At 35.2% G+C, this 23,516-nt stretch overlaps 1 protein-coding gene across 2 annotated transcripts in view; it reads left to right on the forward strand.

Moving 5' to 3' along the window:
- The window catches only part of Map3k7 (mitogen-activated protein kinase kinase kinase 7), a 66,996-nt gene that overhangs the window by 31,621 nt on the left and 11,859 nt on the right, over positions 1-23,516 (forward strand). The window contains exons 9-13 of one of the 2 annotated variants that reach the window (XM_070010886.1): positions 1,014-1,095; positions 3,468-3,598; positions 4,060-4,189; positions 6,917-6,997; positions 15,520-15,584. In XM_070010886.1, coding sequence (XP_069866987.1) covers positions 1,014-1,095; positions 3,468-3,598; positions 4,060-4,189; positions 6,917-6,997; positions 15,520-15,584 — 489 coding nt within the window. The remainder of the gene's footprint in view (positions 1-1,013; positions 1,096-3,467; positions 3,599-4,059; positions 4,190-6,916; positions 6,998-15,519; positions 15,585-23,516) is intronic. The other variant, XM_070010887.1, reaches the window with a different exon arrangement.

Below are 23,516 nucleotides of genomic sequence, written 5' to 3' on the forward strand. Positions count from 1 at the left end.
TAGTGTTTGGAACACCACCAGAAGCCATCACATGATAACTGGCTTTAAAAAGTTTGTGTATTGATGAGTTAGAACTTCTTTGCCAGAAGAATCTTGCACTCTTCTAAAATACAGACTAAGCATTTCTAAATGATCAAAGGTTTAGTTTCAGTCAATTGAAAATAGCCTAGACAAAGTATCTTGAACTGATTAAAGTTCACCTAAAACTGTGAGCTGTATAAATTGTTCACCTTTTAATTATATTCACATGTGTTTTGAGAGTAATACTTTTTTCCTAAGTTGTAATTTTTTTTTTTGGGGGGGGGGTCCGGTCGTGGGCCCTGAACTCTGGGCCTGGGCACTGTTCCTCAGTTCTTCAGCTCAAGGCTAGCATTCTACCACTTGCGCCACAGCACCACTTCCAACTTTATTCTTTTTGCTTATGTGGTGCTGAGGAATCGAACCCAGGGCCTCATGCATGCAAGGCAAACGCTCTACCACTGAACCACCTTCCCAGCCCTGTAATTTTTTTATCCATCAAATAATTTCATATTGTTTCCAACTCACAAAAGCACAGCCATAATTTTATCTTCTCAATATTGAACTTATTAATCATAGTAATTATTGTGTTATACCAATCTCAGTTACCAGACTAATAAATCATTGCAATAGTTTGTTTATGTCACTGTTAGGTGAACATCAGTGGTTATTACAATTATGAGGAATGATATATTCTATTTCATATGTTCCTCTAGAGAATATGGTGTTTACTTCAAGACTGTCTAGACTCCATGTAAATTAGATGCTTAGGTAGGTACATGACATTGTCCATAGTTGGCTTTCAAAAGGGAGTGTGTTATTATCATCTTTGTAAAATCATAAATTTAATACTCTCCAAGTTTAGTGTATTTCTAAGGAAAAAAATCAAGTAGCATGTTTGCTGCATAAGGTCAAGTGTACTCTTAAACTTAATTTTAATAGGATTAAACCCATGTAATGGGAATTTTAATTGTGATTTGCTTTTTTACATACAGTACTTTCCAGGAGCAGATGAGCCATTACAGTATCCTTGTCAGTATTCTGATGAAGGACAGAGCAACTCTGCTACCAGTACAGGTAAACTGTTTTTAGAGGTGTTCTCTATTCCCATGAAATTATAATCAAGAAGCAACAAATGATGTCCTTATTTACATTTTAATTCTTTCAATTCCTATGATTGACTGCAATTTGAGTTTCCAGGTGCATCATTCTTCATGAAGCTACCTAGATTAAAAAATTGCTTGAAACTGACTTTCAGGTTAGTCTTAAATTAACTTGCATAGTTAAGTCTGAAAAGATTGGCTATTGTATTGCTGTAAATATTCTTAACTTGAAAAACAATTTTTACATGGACACTACTAGTTCAAATAATATTAGAAATTGTTGCAAATGTTAGAACACATTTCTTGATTACAAACACCCTGCTTCCTGGTTTTCTTCTAAAAAGACATTTATGAAGCTGTGTTACAGATAGAAGTTCCTCAGTTTTCTAAAATATGAAGTGGTAATGAGAATTGGTAATTGTAGTCATGATAAAATAACTTAGGAAAAATGTACTTCTCAAAATATAGGCCATTATATGATTTAATTACGTCTAAAGGTATGGGTCTATATATAGACACACACACACATACATGCATGCATGCATATATTTATCCTAAGCATACAATTTCATTTTTATTGTTAAATATTTTTACTAATCTGTATTCCCTGTTCCCTTACAAATAGTTGTAATTGTTTTAAGCTGCTTTACTAGTTGACCAGTTATTCTTAGATTTCACTGAATACCTTTGGGTTGCTCTGAATTCTAATGTGAACATCTCTAGAATTCTGTCATTTGCTTATTCCCTTACCTTCAAATCCTCTTTGTTTCCATATTGCAACCTTCATCTGATGGGTCCTTCTACCTTTTCACTGACTCTCAGCCCTCTTAGATTCTTTTTTCTTCATCTGTCCACTTCATTCTGGCCACCTATTGTACTCTCTTGGGAGCAGTACACAGCTGCCTAGACTCTCTCTCAGAATTTTGCCTGGCTAAATCATAAGCCTTATTAAATTATCAACACTAATTTTACCAATTGGGCTGTTCCCATACAGCTGAATGCATTTGAGACTACACATGTTGGCTATAGTCTATGCTTATTTAGTGTTGCTGTACAGTTGTACTGTACTCCATCTCCTCTTTCCTAGCTTACTTAATTTTATACATTAACCTCTCTTGAAATTTCAAATCCCCCTCCACTTTTCACTTTTAGGTGACCTTATTTGCTATTGAGAAAAATGGAGTAATCATAAGATATCCATAATCTCCCTTCTGTGTCCATCTACCAACCTGCATCTGTGTCCGTCTGTTCTTTTCTTTTGTTATCATGGCTAAACTACCTCCATCCTTTTACCGAAGGCAAGTTTACTGCTTGTACATTAAAACCCGTCTGCTTTTCCAAGCAGTCTCTTTACATCTTAATTTTAGCCTTTCTACTGTGATCATTCCCGGAGCAGATACAGTCTGTATTTGCATTCACTAGTTTCTTTCTTGCCATTCTCTATTGCATCAGTTCTACCCAGTGTTTTGTTGTACTCCTAGTCCAGAATTGTTGTTAAGGTTACCAGTTATCTATATCTATATCTATATTTTAATAATTACTTTTAATTCTCATTTTATTTGATATAGCTCATTGCTCTCTATAGCATTTTCTTCAGTGCTTTCTTAGATACCATCCTAGCCTGAGTTTCATCTTACATCTCAGTTCATTTAGTCTGGGTTCTTGTTGTATAGTTGCTTCTTTTTCTCTTCTTTTTCCTCTTTCTTCTTCTTGGTTGTATATCATCCCCCATCCCAACCCCACTCTCTGTCTCTCTTCACTGGCTAGGATTTAAATCCAAGATTTTGTTTATTCTAGGCAAGCACTCTTACTACTGAGCCACTACCCCACCCCCCAAGTTAGTTCTTAGTTTTCTTTGCTGATGATTCCTTGTCTTTTCAACTTAAAAATAAATATCAGAGTCAGAAAAGGCTCAGTCACTGGCTTTTTCACCTATGTCCACTTCTTGGTAATATATTCTATTATGCCTTTATATGTCATCAGTTGCTAAGCTTTTTCTTCATCCTCTACCTTAACTCCACACTGATAAATCCAGCTATCAACTGAGTTCCTGGTAATACCTTGAAAGGATATTGATTCTCTGGTCTTCCTCATCTTTTAATTGCCTTCAGTCTATAGCTTGGGGTAAAATCCATGTTTTTACTATTTAGAAAACTAATTGATACCTGTTTGTACCATCTGTGAGTCTCATTTTTAAATAGGCTTGTTTTAAGTGTCTTCATTATGTGAAAACACTTTTATTTCCATTCATGTCTTGCCATCTTTGAAAAGAATTTGAATTACATGCTAATCGTTAAGGCATTTATTATTCTCAATCTCTAGTCGTACGTATTTCTGATTTCCTAGGCTCATTCATGGACATCACTTCTACAAATACCAGTAATAAAAGTGACACTAATATGGAGCAAGTTCCTGCCACAAATGATACTATTAAACGCCTAGAATCAAAATTGTTGAAAAATCAAGCAAAACAACAGGTTTGTAATGTATTGGTACCTTACTAGTAGTCACAGTTCTGCATCTTCCTGAAGCAGACAAATGAGTTTAAAGATAGGCAACTGAGATTCTCCTGCTGTTTTTCACAAAACTAGTTGTTTCCCCTTCTGATAGTTATGCCTTTGCCAAATTTGCTACTCTCCCTGTGGTCACAATATCTGACTTTAATAACTAAAAACGTAAAATGAATATATTGTGACTTCATTATCCAGTTAAATCTGTCATTTAATTCTGTTCAGATTTGTTATATTTTAAGAATTGATTCTGTCCATGTTGAGGCATTTCATTAATCATTGGGGTATTTAACTACCTTTCATAAAATAGTACCTGAGCTTTCCCTCTCTTCCCCTTAGCTAGGGAACTAAGTTGGCAGGGATAGGATCCTTTCCCTGGGCTGTTCAAGAGGAACCCTGTAATTCAAATTGACCTCTAATTTTGACAGAGTGAATCTGGACGTTTAAGCTTGGGAGCCTCCCGTGGGAGCAGTATAGAAAGCTTGCCCCCAGCTTCTGAGGGCAAAAGGATGAGCGCTGATATGTCCGAAATTGAAGCCAGGATTGCTGCGACCACAGGTAAATAGCAGCTGCTAAACCAGAAAAGTTTTTAAAAATGTATATAATCCTTTGGGCCAGGATAGTTGGGATTTTTTTAGTAAAGATCTTAATCTTTTTTTGTCTTACACATTTTAAATCTGTAAGTAGGTTTACAGTATGCTTTCTAATAATAACTTCTAATTATAATTTTATGTATTTATCTCAAATTCTGAATAAGGAAAGTACAATTTTCAAATGTTGTTTGGATTATAGCTTTTTTATCAAATGTAATTCTTTCTGCTCATACCTGTACTTAAAATCTAAGTAAGAAATTGAAATGTGGCTAAAAGCAGAATGTTTGCAGGGATTTTGAATTATTCTCTACTAGGTTTTTGTGCTGAACTAGGATAATTTAAAAAAACAAAAAGCTAGCCAAAAAATATGCTTCAGCTCTAAATAAGATTCAGTTGTGCTGTCTGTTCCTCCTTCCTTCCAGATAGCTAAGCTGTTTGTGGTTAATTCATTTAATGGTGAAATAAAAGACAGTGATGTTTTTATTGGGTCTTGAAAAGATTAGCATTTATATTCCATTTTGTCAGTTCTTAAAATTGTTCATCATAGATTAAGCACAAAATTGTTTGTCATAGATCAGCACAAAACAATTACAGTGCATTTTATTAATTAAGTGACCCAACAACCTTTTCTAGTCAGGTTTCATTTTAGTCATCCTCATTTAATTTGGGTTGTTTGGCTTTATTGAGTTTCATTTTTTTCTGATTCTCCCCAGGGTGGAGGGAAGCTGACTATAAAAGTAAACATTTTTGTTCTGGGGAATGTGGAACTGTATAAAGAAACAAACAAAAAATCTTCCCATAATACCCTACTCTGAGATAAACACTTAAATGCTTTTATGTATTTGTCTCTAGACTTTTACCTATATATTTTTATGAATATAATTATGTATATATTTGTACGTGTGTATGTGTGTATGTATATATATATATATATATATATTTATGTATATAATTTTCTTAACGAGGATTTCTTTTTTAGGTCTCGTTTTCTCCATTGTTTTTCCTGGGTAGAATATTCTAATTGTATGTGGAGTTCTTTAAGTGGTCCAGGTGGACGTCATGCTATACTTGTCTTTAACTAATCTTAACCACTGATTTTATCAATTACCACTAAAATCCATGTAGAACAGATAATTCAAAATAACTGTCTATAACACAAGCTTTTATTTTTTACACATAAAGAAGATGGGAGGTACACTCCATGGTCATGTCATAATCCCTATTGTGTTCTTTCTTTATCGTACCTTGTGGCTCAAAAGCAGCAGTTTGGTCTGAGTCATTATTGCCAAATTCCAGGCAGCAGAGAGGAGGAAATAGGGAAAGAATGAACTGACAGTGGGGCTCTTTGAAGGAGCTTTTCCCGACAACTTCCTCATTCATGGCAGTGGCCAGAGTAACATGGTTAGATGACTACACAGAGCTTCAAAAGAAGAAAGCATTTTTGTGGGGAAAATGCTGTCTTAAATAAAACCAAAATTCTGTGGCTAAAAAAAAAAAACACAGATTGGCAGACATAACAATCTGCCACAGGTAGATCTGCTAAAGAATTAGCAGTTTATTTTTTTTTTTATTTTTTATTTTGGTCAGTCGTGGGGCTTGAACTATGGGCCTGGGCACTGTCCTTCAGCTCTTCAGCTCAAGGCGAGCGCTCTACCACTTGAGCTACAGTGCCACTTCCGGTTTTCTGGTGGTTTATTGAAGATAGGAGTCTCACAGTCTTTCCTGCCCGGGCTGGCTTTGAACCGTGATCCTCAGATCTCAGCCTCCTGAGTAGCTAGGATTACAGGCGTGAGCCACCAGCGCCCAGCTAGAATTAGTAGTTTCTGCTATAGGTAGATCTATAAAATCAATCAAGTTGAGCAGAGGCTACCAGCCATTGCTAAGCCCTCTGATCTTCATGAGTCACAGGTATTTCTGTGAAGTGGAGTTAATGAGCTCTTTTCATAGAGACGGACCTTCACATTTCGAGGGATTTTTCACTATAAATGTCAATCAAGATGGACTCTCCAAATACTGGTACTCTTAAGACAGACGGTAGTATTATAGCAGTTTTATATCTTTGCTAGCATTGTTTTCTTTAGTCAATTTGTAATTATTCTTTATAGAATAATATTTGGCTAGGTTTGAGAATAACCACACATTAAAATGACCTTGTTTTCTCTTCCTATATGTAGGGTAAATGTTATTGCACATACTTTTACATTTATATTTTGATTCAATAACTTGCTTAATCACTGAATTTTACTTTATAGCACTCTCCAAGAAATACCTAATTTTAAAGCCTATTCATCTGTTTGTGTAATTTAAAAAAATGTAGTAACTTATTTCTTAATAACTCCTCTTTTCCCTTCCACTTTTCCTCTCCTGCCCTCATTACATATCATTGGATTCACTTAGGTAGATTATTTCTAAGAACACATTGGGAATTTAGCTTTCTCATTACCCTAAGGCTTTGTCTTTTTTTTTTTCACCTGCTAATTAAAATCATCATGTGATACTTCTTGTATTGTTAGTTGTTTGCTCTTTAATCATGCCTTTCTTAAGCATGAATAAAAAGTTACATAGTTCTGCATGCCATTCTGCATGAAATGTTATTAACTATTTGTCAACTATTCTGTTTTTGTAGTTACTTGTTTTTCATGTTACTATTTGTGGTTGTTTGCATGTATACTGTATGTATGTGTTTTTGCAGCCTATTCCAAGCCTAAACGGGGCCACCGTAAAACTGCTTCATTTGGCAACATTCTGGATGTCCCTGAGATCGTCATATCAGGTATCATAGACCACCTAAGCTGGTCTAATAGCTGTGGGACCGGAATAATGATCCCTGGTACTCTTAAAATGCTTCTTGCTCCAATTTTGATAGGACATGAAAATCAATACCTTGCATATAGTAACTAGGTAGACAGATTGGAAATATTTAAACTGACATGAACTTAAAAGATGACCTCACATCTCTATTAGGAACTTCCTCTTTGGATACATGAGCCTGAACATAATATGTACCTTTTTTGCACCCAGCAGAAAGAGGAAATGACCATTCAAAATTTTCTATGCTCTTTGTCTCCCTTTCTTCCCTCAGTGACTCCTTTATGTGCTTCCTCTAGTCTTTCTGTCCCACTTCTTTCTATTAGCAAATGGAGGTTGCTAAATGCAATTTTGTCTTAACCTCAAAAACAGAAACAAAGTAAAACAAAATGGGATTTTCTGTTTTGTAAGATATCTTGTCAAAAATTTAAAAACACATACAAAACAAGTAATTGAACATGATTTTCATCTGTCATCAGAGATCTCACAAATTGTTTTTATACCTCATTTTCATGTGGTATTTTATTGTCTCAATTGTTAAACAGCTTCAATATCTCTATGGTAATCATTTCATAGATTAAAAGTCACTATTTTTAGTTAAAGCTGCAATAGCCTTGAAGTATCCTAACTTCCTGGGGCCGGTGGGACTCAAACCCATGATTGGCAAAAGGAGTCACCAAGCACTCAAGTCAATATGGCTGGAAGCCTTTTATTAGCCATGTAGCAACTGTCTCCAGCTGCAGAGCTTCAGAAAACTGCCCCGTTTGCTTTTCAGGGGGGATTTTTATAGGAAGGGGTTTCATGTAGGTAATGTTTGCCAAAGCAAGCAAGCAAGGTTACAGAAGCAAAACATAGGCTTGAGTCACAAGAGCATAGGCAAAACATAATCTTGACTTGGTCAGCATGACCGATACTATCAATGCTATTAATACTATTGATACATGTTTACAAAAAGTCAAAACATATTCTTGGGTTGTAGAAGTCAAAACATAACTTTGGATGGGGGTAATCTGTTTTACAGAAATTATTTTTATTATAAGCTCCTGACTAATAAAGCAATTCAGTACAGCTGATAATAAGCCTCAAGGTTTTCAGTGGCCTTTAGCAAAGTTTGTGGTAAACTACAAAGCTGCCAGCTTGGTCAACTTGAGTGAGGGAGAGGTGTGCTTTTACTTTTTGCAAGGATAGAAAAGGCTTAGGCTGACTACTGGCCATTTGACCTGGAGTTTCTCTCTACAGAGGGGTTCTGCCTTTAATATTTGGCCCTATTTTTAATAATCGATAATTTTGTTCTCTTTTTCTGATTTCATATGTTATAGCATATTGACCATTTTTGATCAAATATTAATTTTATCACTTACCTTTCTGCTTTAGGTTTTCCTCCTCCTCTGTCCTTAAAATTTTAAGAAGGAAATAGTATTTTCCACCACATTCATATCTGAGACTTCAATGCATTCTTCAGTACTCTGTACTTTGTGTGTGATTATGGTACTTTAGCACAGTGTTTATACTGTGGTTAACATCTTATGATTATTTTTCTCCTAATAGACAGAAGCTGTCTATTAATCATTATTGGTTGTATATCAATAGTTCTAGTTCTGTGTTTCACATATTCAATGTACTCTGCAGGGAATAGAGAATCTTTGTTCTGCCAGGGGCCATTTGGATATTTATAGCAGTGTTTGAGGGCCATACACAATTATCTAAACAGACAGACAGGTTTCTGCAACTCATGAGAAGCATATAAGAAGCATATGTCTTGTACCAAATTATGTAGCAGTCCAGGCACTTCCTATCTTCATTTAATAAGTCGGTGTTTATGAAGTAAATGAGCAAAACACTGTTGAGCATCTTTCTTAGTGAGGGACTAGGGTACAAACTACAATTTTATGAGCCAATTTTTTCATACAAAGTTATTTTGTATTTTCCTCTATCAAAGTGGTCTTGTTATGTAACATTGTCAATATTGCTGTTCAAACAGTAGTGTTAGCCCATTTCTCACATACAATTTTTATTTATTGAAAAGGGCTGCTTTACAAGTAGACAAAGTATTTGTAGTTATTTTTCTTCCATAATGAAAAGTATACATCAGAGTGAATGATACTCAGACTAAAAAAATGGCAGTACTTGAACTTACAAACTGCTAAGCTACTACTTCAAATGTTTGAGAGAATTAGTCAAGAAACATTAGACCGATAGCACAGTATTAACGTATGTCTTATAGGTAAGCAGTAAAAACAAAAATTTATGTATGACATTATGGCCAAAACTGTAAGAAAAAAAAATGGGGTGGAGGGGAAGGGAAGAAATGCTTGCTTACAACTGGCAGAGTCTCATGGTGTTGAAGTAAGCAGAGGCCGGGATGCTACTTGACATCCTGCTAAGTACAGACAGCCCTCACATCACATCAAAAATTTACTGGTCCAAAAGGTTAACAGTACTGAAGCTGACTAAAGCTGGTGGGAGGCTTTTTGTAAGACAAGTAGTTTCCATAGCCTTAATTGACCTTCACTCTAACTATGTAATTAGGTTATCAGATAAAATTATAGCTATTTTACAAGCGAAGTACTTACATCTGATGATGCACAGTTAAGTGCAAATTATTGATAAATATATATGGCATTTAACTAATTTCATTTGTAGAAAGTTTTGCCAGGTGCTAGCAGTTGCTACCTAAGCAAAGCCAATGTAAATATGAAAGTTTTTTGCCTGGGATTTAGACCATTCTCACTACAATTCTCCTGTTGGAACATAGTAAATTCACTAATGGAATAGGTTTTGAAGCAAGAAAATGGGTTTTCTTAAAAGTTTTCCATTAAAACTTGACTTTTAAACTCATAGTCTTTCAGCCAGTATATTTTTATTATACTTTTGTTTGAAGAAAAGAGAATGGGTGACAAATTATTAAACAAATGTTTGTCTTTTTTTCCCCTTTAAGAGGACAATGAAGTACAGATCTTAGTTTTGTTTGAACTTTCTTTTCTCTCATGTTTTGTTTCTTTTAATATCACTTTCATTTTTCTACAAAATGGGATAAGAATTGTGACTGACTAGAGCGCTCGCCTTGAGCTGAAGAGCTGAGCCCAGAGTTCAAGCCCCACGACCAACAAAAAAAAAAAAAAAGAATTGTGACTGAGAAACTATATCATTGGATACAATATCTAAATTTTACTTTTCTTTTAAAAAAAATTCCATTGTCAAAGATGAATAAGTGAGATGTCTGATATATACATAATCAAAATAAGAAATGACCTTTTCTCGATTGAAGCATAAATAAAAACTAAGAAAGTGAATTTTATCAGTTACCAAAGACCAGCACTTGTGCTCCAGTCTTTGCAAATAGTTGGTACACCCCAGTAATCAGCTACGATTATAATGCATGTCAGATTCACTGGGAGGTCTGGGAATGTGGCTTAGTGGTAGAGTGCTTGCCTAGTCCTGGATTCAATTCCTCAGTACCACATAAACAGAAAAGGCTGTAAGTGGCGCTGTGGTTCAATAGTAGTGCTAGCCTGGAGGAAAGAAGCTCAATGACAGTGGCCTTCAAACCCCAGGACTGAGGGGGGAAAAAAAAGATTCACTGGGAAAAAAGTACTATTCCCCATGCACACACACAACTTGTAAAAGGTCTTACTAAAACACTAAGCTTCTACACTTCCTCCCATTCTAATATAAAATTAGTTCAACACAGTTTATACTAGCTTGATTGCTATTATAAAACAAAATGAATTTCCAAGCTGCAATACTGTAATTTTAATAATTCTAAATTTATTTCTTAGTTCCAACTAAATTATAATACTTGATTGCATTTAAAACACTTGAATATTCTCTGATTAATTTTATTAATACACATTGCCTTAAAGTGCTACAACTTGAAAACTTTGAACAGTATAACTTAATTGTGCCTTTTTAGTCATAAGCCTAAAATAATATGGCATAACATTTAAGAGTGATAGAAGCCAGGCACCAGTGGCTCACGCCTGTATTCCTAGATACTTGGGAGGCTGACATCTAAAGAACATGGATTGATCCCAGCCCAAGAGGCCATTATCTCCAACTAACAACAAAAAGCTATTAAAGGAACTGTGGCTCAAATGGTAGAGCACTAGCTTTGAGTATAAAAGCTCAGGGACACCACCCCAGACCCTGAGTTCAAGCTACAAGACAGGCACTTTAAAAAAAAAAAGTGACAGACATTGGAGGATTTTCTTAGTGTTTGTAAGGATATGATAATGAAAATTGAATGTATAGATGGTCATGAGTAAGTCTTATTGCAGTATATAAATTGTTTTGCCTGGAAGACTGAATTTAATATATATTGTTCATAGTAACATTCTCAAAGCTGAAAAGTAACCTGAGGGTTTTTTTTCTTTTTATTCTGTGCTGGGGTTCCAACCCAGATCTTATGCTTAAGTGCCCTTATGATTTTAGCTATACTTAGATCTTTTAATTGAAAAAAAAATCCAGTATTCACTTTTAATGTCATTTGAAACATTTGGCTTTTATTGTTTTATCAAGAGCATGTTGAAGCAGTAAAATGGATTAATAGAATAAGAAAGCCAAGACATGTTCATGTTTAACAAAAAAAAATAGATGGATAGCTAGGTTTCTGATGCGTATATGTTACTTTCCTTTTTCAGAAGTTACAGATATCTCAGGTATTGATGGAATGAGGAGGGCTTTGTAGTACATCAGACAGCTAAAGACAGAGATGCCTTTCAGAGACACCATAGCATTATTTTCCTTTCTCTTCCTAGGATGAGAATATAACCTCACATTTTGTGTGGTCTAAGAACTAGTAGAACAGCTATGTAGACATGATGGATCATACCTCTAATCTTAGTACTCAGGAGGCTGAGGCAGGATGATCAAGAGTCGGAGGCTAGCCTGAACTATACCTTAGTCAATTCAAACATACTTAGTGAGACCTTGTCTCAAAGATCAGAAGTATCCATTTCTTTCACCAGAAGTATGTGAATTATTAAATATTTCCCTTTAAGTAGTGAAGCATCGGAAGAGACTAGAGAAAATGGAATAGGAAGAATTGTTTCCCTACAGATAATGTCATTAGAAGTTATAAACGTTGGATTAGGGATGATACTGGGAGCAGAGAGGCATTATATAAAGATAGGCTATACCTGTTTCACACCTCATAGAATTTTTTGTATATGTTTTATTAAATTGAATGCTAACTAACTTTTAAAAGGTAGATTTTTGCAGTCTCTTCACCATATTGTAGGCTACCAAGATTATTAATGGTTTTTGTAATCTGAAAATCAGGCTCTAAACTAGTAACACTGGTTTATTACAAGGTGCACTCACCAGGTAGTAATTGTTGCACTGCTTTGATAGAATTTTTAAAACTCACCTGAAGGTTGCCTTCTAAGGAAAAGAAGTAGATTTTTATCAAAATTAATAGTTGAATATAAAATTTGTGGCAGGAAAGAACATTTTAAAATTATATCTCCAGTTTATCATGCAGTAATTTAATACTGCAATGTATAATAACATCGTACAAAGTTTTTAATCATATTTTTACTAGTCCCAACATGAATCTCTAAATTTCCATCAACGTGGGTAAGATAAGTTTCTAGGAAAACTTAATTTTTAAATGAGGAGAGTTTTTAGGTACTTAAAAAAAAAGTGTTAATGTCAGAAAATATGTAAATCAGGGGTTGGGAAGGTGGCTCAGTGGTAGAGTGCTTGCCTTGCATGCCTGAGGCCCTGGGTTCGATTCCTCAGCACCACATAAGCAAAAAGAAAAAAGCCGGAAGTGGCGCTGTGGCTCAAGTGGTAGAGCGCTGGCTTTGAGCTGAAGAGCTGAGGGACAGCGCCCAGGCCCAGAGTTCAGGCCCCATGACCGGACCCAAAAGAAAAAAAGAAAATATGTAAATCAGTTTTCTTAAATGAGTGAGCTGTCTGAGATATAAGCCAACAATTTTTGCATATATTCTATGATGGCTTTCAAATCCTTAATCAAGAAATCAGTTGTAGGAAATGGTGCTGTGGCTCAAACGGTGGAGCACTCACCTTGAGCTAAAGAGCGCAGGGACGGCACCCAGGCCCAGAGTTCAAGCCCCACAACTGACAAAAATAGAAAGAAAAGAAAAAAAAATCATTTGTACTTAAAAGAGCAGTTTCTCAGAAGAGATGAGTTCTATCCGAATGATATTACTCCTTTCTTTTTAGGAGGATGAGGGAAGATGTGTAGCACAGGCAGGCCATATGAAGTATACTTCAGTTCCTCCTCCTTAAAAGTCATGTCACATTTTTTGTCTATTATAAAGCCATGAAAGTTCCAGAATCTGTTATTGAATAAAATACAGGACATTTTCAGGTATCAGATTCCATGATCAGGCATCTGTTTATATCATATTGCCCTCAGTTCCCCCCCCCTTTTTTTTAACACTACCATGTGTAGTTAAGGTTTGCACATTATCAGAGATTCATAAAAATAATAAATGGAGTGCATTTCTGAATTATTATGCAGTTGCAGAAAATTCAGAATCACAACTTTTAAGAACATACCCGGCAATTTTCATTCACAATTATAGGAGATTGATTTATTTTACATTCATATTTCAGAATTGTTTGACTTTTAAACTTAGTATTGGAGCAACAAGTATTTGTTGATTGCAATCCTTCTTTGCTTTGTCTGAATCATTTGCCAGATGGTTTCTGCCATGGATATGCTAATTAAAACGCATTGCCTAATACTGCTTGCTCTGACTCATGCTATAGCTGGCAGATTTCTCATTTTATGACATTTGTTAACTGTCAGCTCTTCTTTACCCTGCTTCCTTGAAAGTTTTACTCTCCTCTCCTCTTCCCCTTCCCTCCCCTCTTTAGTCTTGAATTCATTTTTGTTACTGTGATGATGATGTAATGGCTTATAGACACTTGTGCTGGGTGGTTTCTCAGATTCACAAATGCTACTGATCTGAAAAGAGAATTCCAGACACTTTTATAAGACTGTCTCATCTAAGCTAATTTTAGAATGAGTGTGTTAACTGAAATGTGCCTAAAATTGCTTATTAGTCATAGTAGGAGGTATCCTTTTTGTCCTTGGGAAACAAGAATCATTAAAAGTATTCATAAAGATATCATAGTGTATCTGATTCAGTATATGCACAGTTTGTTGTTTTAATTTGTAATGAACAGTTGGGATTTTTTGGAATGAAATAAAATTTGGAGTTTATTTGAATGCAGATTCTACAAAGAATTCTAAAGCATAGTCTAAAATGGAAGAAAGTAATGATGACTTATACTTTCAAGAGTAGCTATGAATTTTACTTTTTATATTCACTACACACATTATTGCATTAAAAATTCTTACTCCATTTAAGGTCCATTTAGTTTTGTGCAAAACAACTAAGTCACATGGCTCAAGATGCTAAGTTATACTGTTTTTTAAAATAAGATTTTTTTTTTAAATATACCAGAGTCACACTATACTTTATCATGATTTGCTCATGGGACCACAACTATGAGAGAGTATGTTCTGGGAACTTCTCACTAATTAAGAAATTACATAATCTAGCTTTCAAAGTCAAAAGAATTTTGAGTATTGTGTCAGCTGTTACTAGGTATTTTGGTGTTTCCTTTTAAACAGCTGATCTCTCATCTTAGAAGATACTGTGTAAACAACCCTATTCCCAAATAAAGGTGGTGAGTGAAGCTCCTCTTTAATTCATTCTACTTTGTTGAAGACTTAATGTGTAGGATTCTTTTTTATTAAATTCTTTATGATTAATATAGAAGTTCCAAAACATGGTATACATAATAGCTCATTTCCACAAGCTGTATATTTGAGAATGGAAAGAAAGTCATTCATCTCTGAGAGTAAATTGAGCTGTTATACACACATGTTGAATATTCCTTTCTGACAAAAAGTAATAGGATTAATTGTGACTCCATGTAATAAAATTAAACCTAAGCATCCTTTTTGGCCCTATAAGAAGATGCTACTGCCCATTAAAATCAGTTGTCCTACAACCTGCTGGCTAACTTGCTGTAAAAACTGTAACGTAAGGCCCCTGAAATAGATGCCATCATCACCTCAGCCCCCAAGCATTCATCTATTTAAACACATGACAGAAGATGGTAGAAGACAGCTCCATAGCTGTTCGTGTGCTAGGAGTGTTATTGTATTAGGACATATATATGCCAGCAACTTTTGAGTTAAAGCATTGAAGTACTCTCTCTCTCTCTCTCTCTCTCTCTTTCTCTCTCTCTCTCTCTCTCTCTCTCTTTCTCTCTCGCTCTCTTCCCCCCTTTTCCCTCCCTCCGTGTCTCTCTCTCACCCTCATCCCTCCCTTTTTCTCTCACATTAAAAAAATTTTTTTACAATAAACTCATTCTTCTTTTCCCCCACAAGCAACTTATAGAGATCCAAGGAGCACCAAATTACAACTTTCTGTTGTAGCAATTACACCCTTAATACTTATTTGAATAGGTTTCAGTGTTTTACTTTTTATTTTTTAAAAGGCAACGGACAACCAAGACGGAGATCTATCCAAGACTTGACTGTTACTGGAACAGAAACTGGTCAGGTAAGACGTCACATTCCATTTCTTTGCCTATGAAGACTAATGATAGAAATTAAGAATTAACTGTAAGATATTTTGTGAAATTAGTTTATTAGTTGACCTAAAAATATGGTAGAGAACTTCATTGGCACTCACATACGTAATGAAAAAGGAAGTGTAGCTACTATAATTAATTTTACAAAAGTTAGGGTAATTTGCTTGAAAATGCATGGGAAAGTAAATTATTCAGTAGTGCTGGTTATACATGATTTTCACATGTCTTAAAGTATTTAGTGTTGTAGTTTAATAATTTGTCATGGGCATTGTTCCTTAGTGTTACATCCTTTTCCTGATGAGGGGAATAAATGTTTCCCAGTAAGATGCCCTCCTCTGGGGTCACCCCAAGGCTTTAGCAGCACCTGGAGAACTCTTACATCTTTTTATCTAGCATATCCACTGGATTTGTGTTTTGTGAAATATCCTCAAGAAAATATTTGCTAAGCCAAGGGATGGTCTTAAGTATAAGGCTTGTATTCTCTGTTTGTCTCAGTGTTCTTCTAAGCGTCCACTGTCACTTTGAGGTAGCCCAGAAGAGCTAACTTCAGCCATTGTTGACTGTAGTTCAGTTCTAACTACCAGTTATATACAAGTAGCTCAGTCATTTTTTTCCTGTTATTAAGCTTAATGCACTTGACATACCATTTTTTAATCTTGTTCTCTAAAATGAAGAATTAATTAGTGTTTTTTATTATTTTATTTTCAGTTGTACAGTAATTTTAAGAATACAGAATGCATCTGAAGTAGTAAAAATCACAGCATGGTCCATATTTTATGGGAAATTTTAGCATGCCTTAATATAAACAATGATTGTATTTGTGATAATATGTATAGTACTTTAAATACTAGAAAGTTGTTTTCTTATTTTCATTTTTATAAAACACCTTAAAATTTGGAGATTGTTTATAGTTACTAAAAAAAATTTGAAAGTCTTTTATACCCATCAACTACAGAACAGAACATTTCATATATACCCCATAATGCCTACATACATGTACACATCTATCCTGAAAACATAGAGATACAGATACATTTTGTTAATGGTTTTTTGTCATATTAGTGGCTTGAAATCCTTAAGTATAAGGCTTGTATTCTCTCTTATTTCTCTTATCTCTTTATTCAGTGTTTTCAGCATACCTGTCTTTGTGAAGCCTCAGAACTTTCAGCTGCTGTTTTCCCTTTTTCTCCCCCACAAATACTTGAAAGCTTTTTGTCAGTTCATTTAGTAGCAGATAGTTTGACATCTGCTTTGATTCTGTAGAGGCTTCATGAGCTCAGCCTTTTAAGCTGTCTTTACTATTGCTGTTGACATTCCAGTTATGAGAACTTCTAGCCAAGTATCTTCCCTTTGACTAGGAATGAGAAGCTTGCTCTACGACACAGCAGGAGTGGCTGCTACTGTGAGTGCTCTTCTCAGGACTCTAAGTAAAGGCATTGCTGTAATTCAGCATTTGATATCCCTGTACTAGGCCTTACTCGTTTCTTCATAAGTCCTGTATAACTTGGAATTGTGATTATTAATTGTTTAACAACATCTAGTTAAACATGAGAGGCAGGCTTGGGTTGCAGAACAGTCATTTGCATGAATTGTCATAGACTATTCAAAAAGATTTGGAAAAAGAAAGTTTGTCATAGCACTAACACCTGTTCTAAAAATAGTTGATATAATCAATTACACAATTATTGTACAACTGGTGTTCAAAATCAATGTATTTTTCAACATTACTAAAGCATTAACTAGTTAATGTCCAATGTCCATTTAGGATGAGAGTGGCAGACAGTAATCCTATTGAAATCTCTGGTAAAGACTAGTAATTTAGATCTCTTTAAGTACTATGAAGGCAATATGTATTATTTGAAAAGGAAAAGTATTTACAATATGAATTTCTAAAACTTGTTGGTACAGTTCTTTCTGAAAGTTGCTAAAGCAGTAATTAGGCAGATGCTCAAGTTCTTTTGTTTCTTTTTTTTTTTTTCCTGACCCTGGCAATTAATAAAGAACCTGAAGAAAATCTGGCCCATCCAGTACAGTTATCAGAGAAAATGGGAGGACCTTACTGATAAAACTTAACATTATGGTTGCATGGATTGACTGGAGTTTTTGTTTAGGTTCTTGGCTTGCAACATAATCTTAATAAAATCACTTGGACTTCCTTCTGTAGACTAAAATTAACTTGATTGGTTGCTGTATTTGTATTTTTTTGAGCAGAATAACAATGTAAACTTTTTAATTAGCAATGTAAATCTGTATGTAGAAGATTATACCTTCATACCTTACAACTCACTGTTAAACATAGTTATAATTAATCAGAGTTTTTTGAAAGCACTCATAATGCATCTAGCCTTCTCAGGGCTTTGAGAAAAGAAAGAAAGAAAAACAAACAAGACAGCCCTAGACATCTAAGAACTGATTTGACACTGGGGCCTCAGTATTGGGCTTTATTATTGTTCTATGAGATATAATCACCCAGAACACCAATATTAAAGAAAATTATGCTGAGACCATGGCAAAATGAGGCAGAACAAGTCAATTTTATAATAACTAAACAAAAACAAGGTGATACCACTATGCTGTCCTGTTCTCTTCCCAATATGCTGCTCCTTCACAGTTTGGCTCCATCCTCACTCTGGTCTGATTTCTGTATGGAATTGTCCCTACTGTTGACAGCAGCCAGTCTAAAGGGAACTACCCTCCTATAGATCCTTCCAAAGATCAAGATCACTCACCCAAGTCTAAATTCTCTAATAGGTTATTTCTGAAACCATCTTGCTAAAACCTTTCAGGACCCCATCAAGAGTGCTATCCTTCACTGCAACAAACATTAAACTCAACTCTTTCTATTACAGTTATATTCCAGGGAGACTGTTGGGCAGTATTGGCAGTACCAATAAAGCCAAGTCCCCAGAGAGCTATTGGGGCAGATAGGAGTTGTGAGTTCCATTCTCTTATCAAATAGAGAGCTGCCATAATAACATTTGCCATTTATTATGCAAAACTTCTTACAAGCAGATCTGGAAGTCTTAATTGTCTAAATATCAACCTTGTACAAGTACTTTGTATTTCTTAATTGTAGGTGAGAAACTGAGGATTATAGAACTTTAACTAAGTCTCTGTCTTATACTTCCAGTAACGTGGATTATAACCAGTTTTTAAATCTAAATTTGATTCCATAGTTCAGAAACTGTATATACTATCAACTGTTGCATAGAAAACTGGGTATAATATGTGTTCAAAGTAATCCTTGTAAATGTTTAGTAGTTTGGTTTTCTGGAATTCTGCATCATAAGGGAGTTTTTAAAGATATGGTATTTAACTACACCATATCTTTATGTAAGGCTAACCCTTAATAAATAGCGATATGATACAAAATTTGTACAGATGATTGTACACATTTACTTTTTATACATCTAAAATATAGTCCAAGTGTGCCTTCATGCATGTTTTGTTTGGTATTGTATCCAATAATATCTGTTTTCAAGATTCCTCCAGAAGCAGCTACCATCACTGAAAAACCCTGTTTTCATGATGATAGTTACAATTATCTAGATGTTTAGACACATTGTATTTCTATGTGGACTGAAAACTTACTCTTCTTTTCTTTTTTTTGGTCGGTCATGTGGCCTGAACTCTGGGCCTGGGCGCTGTCCCTCAGCTCTTCAGTTCAAGAGTAGTGCTCTACCACTTGAGCCACAGTGCCACTTCTGGCTTTTTCTGCTTATGTGGTGCTGAAGACTCAAACCCAGGGCTTCATGCATTCAAGGCAAGCAACCACTGAGCCACCTTCCCAGCCCTGAAAACCTACTTTTATGGCCAAATACATGACTTTCAGCAAGCTCCTTAATTCTCACAAGCTTCAACATCCCTGTCTACAAATAGAGATTTTTTTTTTTACCCACCCCTTATTTCTCCCTACACATGAAAATACCAGATACACAGTAAATGCTGATCCATATCTCCCTGCCTTCTGAGAGGTGTGCCTCCAGTAGCCCTTAGTACAGCTTCCTTGTTCTCATGATGGTATTATTACTAGCCAGAAATAAAACAAAAATAGCACCTGGGACAAAAAAGTATACTGGCATTTTATTCTTTATATCATGAGAGAATTGGTATCAAGGAACACGAAAAGTATTTATTTTCACTACCTTTTTCACATATTACTATACATTCCTATTACTTATTTAAAGGATACAGTTTATTATCCTACTTTGTTCATTGTCAGTCTGCATTTTAGTATGAATAAATTTTCTACAAAAACTCTCAATCAGAAATATATAGCATGATAGTTTTGAAAAATTCCTGGTTCATAATAACCTTTCTACTGATAGTTTAAATAATAAAATTTTACAATTTTCTTGTAAAGAATTTTAATTGATCCAGAATTAAACAAACCTCATATCATTAGAGTAGTAAGAATTCTTTTAAGAATACCATCTTGAATAGATTTAATTGAAGTCCTGTGAGTGGCTTCCATTATGGAGAAAGTGCCCATGTGAATCCATTTTTTTAAACTGTTTATATTATGGAAATGCCACTGTAAGTCAGCATTTAATCTCTGATTTTTGCTTATATAATTTTAGCAACTGAGAGTTCTGAGGGTATTAAATAGCTTTAAATAGTAGCACTGGGCAGAAGTTCTTTACTTAATGAAAACATTTCTCCAGTCTTGCAGGTGAGACATAAAAAGCCTCAGTTTTATTTTTGTCTGTAAAATAACTCCTAATTCCTTCTTATAAATTTAGAGAGAAAATTCTTGTCAAAAGCCAGTTCTAGTTCATGTCTGCTGATGGTCATTTGCCCCTGTAGTTTAAATTTGGCTTAGTGTTTCTTTGCTAGGCTCTGTGCTGTGTGGCATTTCTGTATTCTCTTAACTTTCAAATCCAGTCCTGTGGCAAGTCAAGTTCAATTTATATCTTGTGAACTTGACAGTTTATATGGAATAGAATAAAGTGATTGTAACTGCCTTGAAGAAGAGAACAACCTACATGAGTTCTAACAGTTCATAGCCCTTAGGATTTGGCCAGTGAGGTTTAGAAATAGCTACTAGAAGAATAAGGTGGTTTTTATAATTGCTTGAAAGCAGTAACAGAAATGTATCTACAGAGTAGTTTGTTTAGCTATTCAAAAATAAAGTTATGGTTTATTTGTAAGTATTTCTTTTGTGTTTATTAATATCTTTGCCCATAAGAAATAGAACTGTTGAGGAACTGGAAACTTGTGCAAAGCATTTTATGTCCAAGTTTATGATTGTATAGAAACTGACTATATATATAACCAAAAGAAAAAGGGGAAAATCCTGTGGTACATTTTAACCACTCATATGCTCTATAAAAGGTCTGTGATTGAGATGTGAAATTGCTGATAAAAATGGAGCCAGAAAATGGAAATTTTATATGGGTCCAAGTTTCATACATAACCATATGGCCCATGAATGAATGTATGTAGAGTCAGGATTAAAAGCTGAGAAGGAAACAATGGCATAAAGAATTGTAAGGAGAGATAGTCTAAGTGGGTGACATCTATCTGCTGTGTGTTGCTGGGTGAAAATTTCAGAAGTGAATGGTGACAGCCAATGAGCAAACAGTGCATTCAGTATAATGTTAGGCACTCTTCCTCAAACACAAGGTCTGGCCATGCACAAAGAATGAGAACAGCAAGAACAACCACGTAACATTGAAGGGAGGCTGAGCTGGACTTTACAGAATTAGGAGAGAGGATGATGACCATAATACACAAATTACCTTTGTAAGGTTAGTATGAAGGAAACTTAAATTTTGGAGATGTCTGATACAACAGTAGAAATTACATTTGAAAGTTTTAGTTTACTATTTTTACTAAATACTTTAGAAATTTTTAACATCCATGGCCAACTAGTAATATCATTACTTAAATAAAACTAGGAAATGGAAGTCAGTGTTCTTGCTAGTAGCATTGTTATTTGTATTTTGTTTTTACTATGTTTGGCAATTCTATAAATCACTGTTTCAGTCTCTTAATATTTTCAGCATGTACACTTAGGTCTTTGCATCAATATTCCTAATTGTATCTTGGACCTTCACTCAAGGAAAAACTTTTTTGTTAAATTAGAAACTTAGGGTATCTGTAGATGGTAAGCTTAGTTTTTGCTCACCTGAGAGAAAGAGAAAGAGAGAGAGAGAGAGAGAGAGAGAGAGAGAGAGAGAGAGAGAGAGAGAGAGAGAGAGTGTGTGTGTGTGTGTGTGTGTGTGTGTGTGTGTGTGTGTGTGTGTGTGAATGATATTTTGATTATATTCTTCACATTTTTGTTTGCCAATCAATTTGAGATTGCCACAAGTTTTCTGTTAGCACTTAATACATATTATTTCACTTTATTCTGGCTTTCCTGTTGCTTTGAAGAATCTAACTTGTACTAAGGATAAGAATTAAGTACTCCTTATCTGGTATTTATGGGACCAGTTGTTTACAGTTTCACACTTTTCAGATTTTGAAATACTTACAATTGGGGATGAGAATCACTCTAAACATGAAGCTTATTTAGAGAGAGAGCGAGAGAGAGAGAGAGAGAGAGTGTGTGTGTGTTTTGTCGGTCATGGGGCTCTGGGCCTGGGCACTGTCCCTCAGTTCTTCAGCTCAAGGCTAGCGCTCTACCACTTGACCCACAGCGGCATTTCTGGCTTTTCTGTTTATGTGGTGCTGAGGAATCAAACCCAGGGCCTCATGCATGCGAGGGAAGCGCTCTACCACTGAGCCACCTTCCCAGCCCCAAAGCTTATTTTTTATATGTACCTTATGCACATAGCTTGAAAGTGATTTTATGTAGTGTTTTATAGTGTACTTGTATTTTTAATGTGACTTGTCACATGAGGTCAGGTGTGGAGTTTTTGACAAGTGACACAGTGGCAGCATTCTGTAAATTTCCTGCTTCAGAACCTCTGTAGTTTCAGGTTGAGAGATTAGAGTTGCTTAACTTGTAATCTGCCTTTTCTCTTTGCATGCTATTTCTATCTTGTATTTGTCTTTCTTGTATTTGACTATGTATGTCCTCTGTTGAACTCAGGATGTAGGTTTTCTTGTATATACTTCATATTTTTATAGTCATGATTTGTTGTCTTCCATGGATTCTGTGGGAATACTTTATAGATATACAGTACATACATTTTTCTTCACTCCACCTAGAATAACCATTAAGAAAGACTTAACCTACTATGCTCCTTTCCCTCTTTTGGGGGGGGGTGTGAGTGATGGGTGGGGATGGTAGGGATAGTGAAAGGGTTTCATTATATAGTCCACACTCACCTCAAACTTAAGATCCTCCTGCCTCAGCTTTCTACATGCTAGTATTACCAGCATGGCTTGCTGTGTGCTTTTGTTGGTAAATTATTCTTCTAGCTTACTTTTTTCTCTTAGTAGCAACTCTGATCAGGCACTAGTGGCTCACATCTATAGCCCTAGTTATTCAGGAGGCTGATATCTGAAGATTGAAATTCAAAGCCAGCCCATGCAGACAAATTGAAGAGATCTAATTAACAGCCAAAAGCCATAACTGGAGGCATGGCTCAAGTAGTAAAGCACAGCCATGACTGAAAAAGCAGAGCAAGAACTTGAGGCCTTAAGTTCAAAAGAAACTTGTTGAAGATTTAGCTTTAACAATTGCTCCAGTCTTACCTCCTATCCTACAGAAGCCCAAAGCTCTGTTAAAATGAAAGTTCTAAGGCCTGGTGTTCAGTTGATGCCCTTAGCTGAAGTAAGACCAGCAGCTTAAACCCTTCCTAGTCTCCTAACCCCTTGCTTTGTTTCTGGCTCAAGAGTATTTCTTTCAAGCTCAGCAGTTTTGAATAAGTATTGTGTATGAGTGGATATAAATTTCTACATATACATAGGTAATAAATATTCTTGAAAGGTTTATTTTCGTTTTCAGGAAT

The sequence above is a fragment of the Dipodomys merriami genome, unplaced genomic scaffold, assembly GCF_024711535.1.
Source record: "Dipodomys merriami isolate MVZ:Mamm:240054 unplaced genomic scaffold, mDipMer1.0.p SCAF_8, whole genome shotgun sequence".
NCBI classification, from domain to species: domain Eukaryota; kingdom Metazoa; phylum Chordata; class Mammalia; order Rodentia; family Heteromyidae; genus Dipodomys; species Dipodomys merriami.